This window comes from Trachurus trachurus (assembly GCF_905171665.1).
Source record: "Trachurus trachurus genome assembly, chromosome: 5".
Taxonomy (NCBI): domain Eukaryota; kingdom Metazoa; phylum Chordata; class Actinopteri; order Carangiformes; family Carangidae; genus Trachurus; species Trachurus trachurus.
Window position 1 is genome coordinate 25095722 of NC_139896.1, and position 8403 is coordinate 25104124.

Here is an 8403-nt window from a genome sequence, read left to right on the forward strand (position 1 = left end):
CCATTCATTTTCCAGTCCTGTCTGATGATGGGATGGGGGTATTGGGCTTAAATTACTTCAAAATGTTCCTTTTTATTCTATATTTTCACAAGGCCCTATAGCTATTAGGCTACTTTCTATTATTTCTCCTGCTCTGTCAAACTAATTTATCATATTTTGTGGTGTTTGTTTAAGTCTGTGTTTACTCTATAATAAGTAGGCTATGTAGACTACAAAATGACCCCTTAAGTTGAGTTAACACCTCTGAAGGATTTTCTTCCCAGAAGCTGAACGTGATGTCGGTCACGGGCATCACGGGCAGGGTGTTCCCATGGATCATGTAATAGATCCATGGGTGTTCCTAACAAACTGACCACTGACTGACTCGTGTCTGTTTTCTGACGACTGATCGCTGAAGAGTTGCAACATCGAGGCTCCGCCCCGCTGGATGACGACACCGCGGGAGGAAACAACGTAACCAAACATACCCAGTCTCAGTCCGGCTGCGGGACCTCAGTCCCGCTGAAAGTTCTGGAGGCGAACAGGGTCCGAGGAGACCGGAGTCTGGAGGACCACACTGGATTCAACTTCACCGAGGATTCATTTCATTTCACTTCATTTCACTTCGCAAAGGGACAGAACGACCCAGGGACTCGGTTTGTTTCGGCTTTGTTCGCCTCAGCTCCGGATACATGTTAAAAGAAACACGTTTTATTTATTTTTCAAAGACAAAAGTTTCAGTTTTGCTTCGTATCGGACTCGACTCATTATGTTTTACTCTCAGTGAAGAAGCTGAGCCGCCAACAGCTGACTGACTGACTGACTGACGACAGGTTGCGCAACCGAGACAATAATAATAAAAAAAAAAGGAGACAAAGACGTCATCATCGGACAGAGGAGCCCCAGTCCTCCCAGTATCACCGCTGCTCGTCCCAGTCAGGAGGTCTGCTCTAAAGAAAGGCTCTAGTTTTTCTACCTTTAGCGACCATTTGCTCCAAACTCAGACACGCGGAGACCCCCCCAGCTCATCCACGCTGTCCCCACTGCTGCTTATCCACTGGATCTACTAGTTTCCTGTCCCACCATCTGAACCAGTCTGTCTGCACGGCACAAGGTAAGAACAAAGTAGCCTACTCACATCCTTTGTCTCAGTTCAAATGGCAGTAACAAAGTCGCTAGTAAATGCATGTTAAAGTTAATTCAAAAGTCCTCACGCTGCAAACAAGCCACTTACAGAGACTGATGTAGGCTACACTGAAATATTGTTTAATCCCAGTCTGTATTTTGATTTCCTGAAGAGTTTCAAACCTATAAGTACGTCCACCAAGTCATTTAAGCTTTGCTTCTTTTTTTTTTTTTAAGTAGTTTGAGGGTCAACTCTTTGTTAGTAGCCTACTTTTATTTTTAAGTGTCATGGACTTCACCAGCTCAGGTTTGATGATGAAGAGTGATTGGAAGACACTCACTCATGATGTTGACATGATGACATGATTATATAGGCTACTTTCTGCTGATGTGTCAGATGCACATTCATGTTGCTGTCAGTCTCTTCTTGTTCTATAACGTCCCACATCTGGTGACTGGCCCACTGAGATTCACCCACTGTCATGTTCATAAGACATGGTGTGTTATCATGCTAGACGTAGTCAGCAAATGATGACTGACTGACTGGTATTTAGGGCCTAAAGTGAGCCAAGGAAACATCCCACAGTACCAGCAGCAGCAGCAGCAGAAGCAGCCTGAACTGTTGGCTCAAGGCGGTTTGGTCCTTATGTTTGTGCCATTGATGCCAGACTCTGATCCTTCCACATTAGCCTCATTTCTCCGGCCCTCACCACCTGATGTGGTCCTCTGCTGTCGTAGACCAACAACCTCAAGAAGCTTCTTGGCTCATAGCACAGTTGTTAAGAGTTGTTATCTGAGTTACCATGGCCTCCAGCCTCTGGCCCTGTTCTTTGAACCTCTCTTCTTCAAGGTGTTACAACAATCTGATGCTCATTAGGCTAGATGTTGACAAATCCTAGACATGCCAGAGTCCGTGGGATCACCCATTGTCCACATTTTGATGAGTGTGAGGTGAACATAAGGTGAAGTTTCTGATCTGTTGCACAGCTGCCACGTGATTGGTTGATTGGACTCATGCTTGGATTAAGTAGGTGCACAGGTGTTTCCAATAACTGCTTAACGAGAGTAGAGTTTCTGTGATTAGCTGCTACATTGACTGTAAACCTGCCTTTGAGTCTTTCTCAGCAGTGCAATGATAAGGAAGGAGATAAGAGACTCTTTAGTTTTTGTTTATTCTGATGACACACATTGTTTATTCTGTTTTTAGCTACCTACATCATTTCCCATAGATCGTCAGCTAAGCGTCACAGCTCAACAGAGGCCACAGTCACACTTGCATGTCTAATAACAGAGGAATGAGGAAGTTTTTTGATGGCAGAGATTTACAGGAAAAAAGAAGTAAAAGCAGAGAAGAGCTCGTGTAAATGAAGATGAAACAAGTGGAAGCTGCTGTTTTCTTGATAGTGGATGGCAAACAGTTTTAGAGTATGGAAAACAAAACCCAAAAAGGACAGCCGATTGAGAGCTCTCACTGTCCAGAAGCTGATTTTCAGTGTTAAAGTCCAGGAGGAAACAGTTTGTGTCTTTAGTTAGCAGTCGGATCACTGGTTTTGAAACTGCAACAGAAAGTCATGGAGAAATCCTCCACAGAGCTGAAGAGATGAGACATCAAACGGCACAGATTCACCGGGTGCGTGTCACTGTGTGTGTGTGTGTGTGTGTGTTGGAGGATGACGTTGCCGTGGTGACGCTGTGACTCAGGTTGTTTCACCAGAGTGAAAGCAGAGTTGGCTAACATTAGATTTCCACACTGTCACCGCGACACCTACGTGCTCTGAAAAACTTTTTACAAAATAGTGCCTCACTGTGTGTGTGTGTGTGTGTGTGTTGACTGTATTTAAAGCCTGTTTAAACTATAAACTGTTGTGCTCTGATGCAATGATCTGAAAGCTGAGGCGTCTGTCAGCTTACAGGAAGTTGCATCATGAAGCCTATAGACACACAACACAGTGAGATGTGTTGCTAATATAACTCATATTAATGTATGTGAAAATGTTACCCAAGTGGAGCGGTGGGGGGTGGCGGAGGGAAGACCTGCACTGCAGAGGGCGCTGCAGTGGAGAAATGATCGGGATTGATGGGAGTTTGAGCTCATGACATTTAAGTCAAACAACTTTTAACCCTCCTGTTGTCCTTCTGTTCCCTTCCTCCATCCTTCCTTCCTTCCACAATCCTTTTCCCCTTCCTTCTTTCCTTCCTCTTTTGATCAAATTGACCTGATTTGTTCCCTCCCTCCATCTTTCCTTCCTTTTTCCCTTCTTCCTTCCTTGAATGAATCTGTTCCCTCCCTCCCTTCCCTTCGTCCTTACTTCTTCCTTCCTTTTTGACCCAATCTGTTCCCTTCCTCCATCTATCTTTCCTTCCCTTTTCCCTTCCTTCTTTCCACAATCCTTTTTCCCTCCCTCCCTTCCTTCCTTCCCTTCATCCTTACTTCTTCCTTCCTTTTTGACCCAATCCATTCCCTCCCTCCATCTATCTTTCCTTTCTTTTTCCCTTCCTTCCCTTTGTCCTTCCTTCCTTCCTTCCTTCCTTCCTGCCTGCCTTCCTAGACCCAGGAAGAAAACAGGAGAGTTAAGATGATCTATAAACAGTCAGGACCTTTTCTACACTATAGACAGTGTAAAATCTCAAATAAAAAAACCTTGAGCTGCACCATAAAGAGAAAAGGAGAAGATTGCGACATTTCTTCATGTACAGAGTAGACAGATGATTTTCAGCAACATTTAAATTTATCTCCACTCCTCCATGTTGTTAATTAACCTGACGATGTCACTTGTCTTATCCAATCACAGATGAGCAAGGCCACAGCCACTGCTAGGTCTCAGGTGTGTCTAAAGAGACTATTGGACGAGCCCCAGGAAAACGTATTGAAATGTAAACAAGCCCGTCTGGCTCCGCCCCCTCTGGCACCCGGCCTGACACCCTGCCTGAGGCCCAGAAGCCCCACCCCCAAGTCAAGTCAAAGCCAATTACCATCCAGAGTTGGACCCTACCTCCTGTTTGAACGCTGTGAAGGGGAGGAGACTTACAGGACGGTGCACACGCAGACACAAAAGCAGTACACCTGCCAGGTAATACACACACACACTGCAAAAAATACTGTTGACACTGCTGTAAACACACATGATACTGTAAACTTGAAATCCTGTCTCTGCCCCTCAGGCTAGTTTCAGGTTGTATCCTAAACATATGAACATTTGTGTGAAATTTTGTCATAATTTCTCTGTGAAGTCTTGATTAATGGCTAAAAAGTGTTTGTAATGTCACTATGACCTTTGACCTCCAAACTCTAAGGCTAAGCACTACCTCCTCGTTGCAGGTGCTCCCTCTGTGTGGGTACCAGGAGCATTTGGCTGCCTACGCCCACATCGGTCACCACGACAACATCTGTGGCCTGCAGGATGTGGTCGTCGGCCAGGACAGCGTGTACGTCTTTCTGCCCCATCACCACGGCGACATGCACGCGTACGTGCGCAGCAGGAAGCGTCTGGGCGAGGAGGAGGCGGGGCTTCTTTTCACACAGATGCTGAACGCTGTGATGCACTGCCATCACCATGGCGTCGTCCTGAGAGACCTGAAGCTCCGCAGGTTCGTCTTCATGGACAGATACAGGTGAGAGTCACAGACAGGTACATGTGATGTTCAGAGAGCACCGTTACTGTCAATGATACTACTGATAGTAATACAAATACTTATGATACTGCTTCTAATTCTACTGATACCGAAAAACAAACTGCTAACATTAATAATACGACCAATTATATTGCTTAAGTAATTAATAACACTGAATTTATTATTTCTAACACTACTAAAAATACTACTGCTGTGACACTACATTGCTGCAGAAGTTACTATGGACACTGATAATTACACTGCTTATGTCAGCAGCATTTTAGTTGCTATTATCAGTGGGAGGATATTACCACTACCAGTATCTGTAGTACTGATGATAACGTAGCTGTACAACAGATACCGTTATCGTCCCTGCAGATGAATTAGGATTAAATGGACTCGAACTGTGTTGCAGGACTCGCCTTGCCCTGCTCGGCCTCGACGACTGCGTCCTCCTTCGTGGGAGCCACGACGACGACTCCCTGACCGACAGACATGGCTGTCCCGCCTACGTCGGCCCCGAGCTGCTGACCAATGGGAACGGGTCTTACTCGGGTCGCGCTGCAGACATCTGGAGCCTGGGCGTGTCTCTGTACACCATGCTGATTGGACGATACCCATTTCAGGACACACAGCCCACAGCATTGTTCACAAAGATCCGCCGCGGCACCTTCAGCCTGCCTGATTGGCTGTCACCACGGGCCAAATGTCTGATCGGCTGCATGCTGAGGAAGTCGCCCGTTGAAAGACTGAAGGCGTCCGAGCTGCTAATGCACCCGTGGCTGACCAATCCCCGCACGCCACATCACAGTGTGCACAAGACTCATCACAGTTCACACACAACACCACAAAATAAACAAGAGGACGATGACCAAGTGGTGCCAACATGGACTGAAAAACACTAACACGCACACACACACTTGTACTTGACCCAAACCAGTAAAACTAACAATAACCAAATTAACTAAATTACCCCTGTTCTTCACTAAGCTTTAACCCTTTCTCACCTGAACTGTTTAGTTCAGTTAACGTCTGGTGTGTTTGACAGTTTGGTCTCATTCTGCTGCCATGCAAACACACCACAGGTAAACTGCATTTTGTTTGTGGTGTGAAAACACAGGGACCAACAGGACGTTATGACAGTTAATGACAAGTGTTACTCCAAGGCTTAAAAAAACCTAAATTCAATAGCTGATTACAATCTTTATGAGTAATTTGCAGTTTACTAATGATCAAAAAAGCAACAACATATCAGTTTTTTTCTTGGTCCAGACGCAACGAACTGAACTTCAGGTGTTAGGGCAACCTCAAAACCAACTCGAACCCTCAAACAGCCCGTGAAGGCGAGGACCCCACAAAACGTCCTCACCCCTTACCCCTCAAACACTAACTGGTCCTCACAAAGATAGACATACAGGAACATACAAACACTACAGAGACAGTCTCATCCTGGATTACTTGACCCTCAGGTGCCTTCCTCACTCTCTCTCTAGCTCTGCCTCCTCAGAAGTGACCACACCTTGACGCCTCAACTTGCTCCCTTGTCTTCCACGAATCATTTGAACTGCAAATGATTCACGACAGAGTAGCCAGTCAGGAACAACAGAAAGTACAGAGATTGACCAACACAAAGTTGGTCTAATGGTTTTTCATGGGATTTGTTGACAATCAGAAAAAATAAAAGTTACAGTTGGTTTTCTCAAGTGAGCAGATTTCTAATTATAACGTTTCTATTTGTTCTTTTTGTTTGCTTTGTTCAAGATCGCATGTGCATGGCAAATACTTTAACAATGATAATATTGAAGTGGGTGATTCAAAGTAGAAATGATTATGCATATGCACATTCAAAGTAATCCACTCCCAAGTAAAGTAGGTTGTGGAAGTTTTCAGGTCAGGGAAGAAATTCAGCTGCTGCATGTACCCACAGATGTAACCAGGTTACTCCAAATGCACGTAAATGTGTTGTTCTCTCGTCACCTGCATCACCTAATTTCTCAGAGTAACCTGGTCACTAAAGTGCATGTGAATGTACTGTGTCCTGTGTGTCAATGAGTTTCACAGCCTTCATGAGTGGTTGATGATGATGATGAACCAGGTTTGATGACCAGTTACTGTGGATTTGGTGTCTAGACTCATCACTGACATCCAGCAACAAACAGATGCAAGTCGTGACTGAAGGAGTTCATGGAGACAGTCCAGACACACCATTGGATTTATAAAGGTGGACTCGGTAGGAGCCTAAATTTGGACACAGCTAATTTCTCTCTGAGGATTATAAAGAGTCAGTGTTGATCAACATCCTTCTGAAAAACAGAAATAAGAAGATACAGCTTCAGCAAGTGGCCAACAATGACACACTCTGTTCAAATTCAGCCTCAGTCTGATACATCAAAGTATCCTGTCCTCTTCTGATCATCCTGAGCAGCACAGTTGTCAGGCCTGTTATCTCAGGATTAATGCTTCATTTGCAATTTGTGTTATGGTCGTTATGGGAGTGGGTATTCTGAAATAACAGTTAACTCATTTTTGTTCATAGGTATAAATTCATAAATAGTTTTCTTGTGACATAAGCTCTAAGTTTGCTCAGAGAACAAACACAGTCATAATGATTAAATACAGGAACGGCTCTAGATTTTGGGATGAGTTCTTGTCAAAACTGGTTGTAATTGATCATCATCCCAAAATAACAACAGTTCACAAGATTATAAGAAAACTATTTTTGACACGTCAACCCAACCATGTAATCCCATCTCAGGATAACTGGACTGAAATTACTGCTAACACTCAAGTCTTGTGTTTCCTCTGACTAAGTCTGGCCAGTCACCATTCAACATGATGCCTTACACTGATATATCGTATGATTCAGACCTCAGTTAAGCCGGAGAATAAATAAAGATATTTCACAAACTGTTCTGGTCCCTAACTGTTTTTATTTATTTATTTAGGTTTAATTAAAAATAAAATTTAATTGGTCCTGTTGTCTTCTGACTGTCTATCAACATCTATCTATCTGTATCTGTAATCTATATTCTATATGTCTGCTGTCAGTTTAGAGCTTTTGTACAAACTGAATATTTTATTAGTGTGATCACAATTTTTCAGATTTGAGTTGAGACCTGTAAAGTGTTTGGGTGTGGTTCTGACTCAGCCATTCTGCAGTATTTTCTCCTCCATTTACACATAAATGAGTGACAGTAACCTACTTTAGACAAACATCCACAGTAGCTACAGTGAGTTGGTGCATAAGGTCCACCAGCCATTATTGGTGCTATACTGATAGTACAGCAGTCGTTGCTGCCACAAGGTTTGACCATCAACTATGTACAGCTCTGCTGTTCCACTCAAAAATATCCTGAACAATAAGACAATCCTTTTGCAGGTTTGGTTTCTGGGTTGAGTCCTGCATGTAATTAAGTAATTTGAAGGTGATAAATAAAATCCTACAGATAACCATTATGAGTAATTTCTTCACAACATTTTTTATTCTGGAAAAAATGGTTATTTAAAAGTTAGACTTAGATTTTTTGTATTTCAGTCAAAATACTGTACAGATATAGACAGGATTAACTGTGAATGATCCTGTAAACACTAAAAATTAAACAAATGTCCAAAAGTAGCAGCAGCTCTGGCTGTTGAAGAGCACAGACAGGTAAGACAGCAGGTCAACATGAACAATGAGTGCAACGA

At 43.5% G+C, this 8403-nt stretch overlaps 1 protein-coding gene across 1 annotated transcript; it reads left to right on the top strand.

The window, feature by feature from the left end:
- The first annotated feature begins 468 nt into the window (after positions 1-468).
- Positions 469-7594, top strand: trib3 (tribbles pseudokinase 3). Its single transcript, XM_083972802.1, has 4 exons — positions 469-1093; positions 3897-4175; positions 4424-4716; positions 5132-7594. The coding sequence occupies exons 2-4, from the start codon at positions 3897-3899 to the stop codon at positions 5619-5621; spliced, it is 1062 nt and encodes a 353-aa protein (XP_083828928.1). The 5' UTR covers positions 469-1093; the 3' UTR covers positions 5622-7594.
- Positions 7595-8403: the final 809 nt, after the last annotated feature.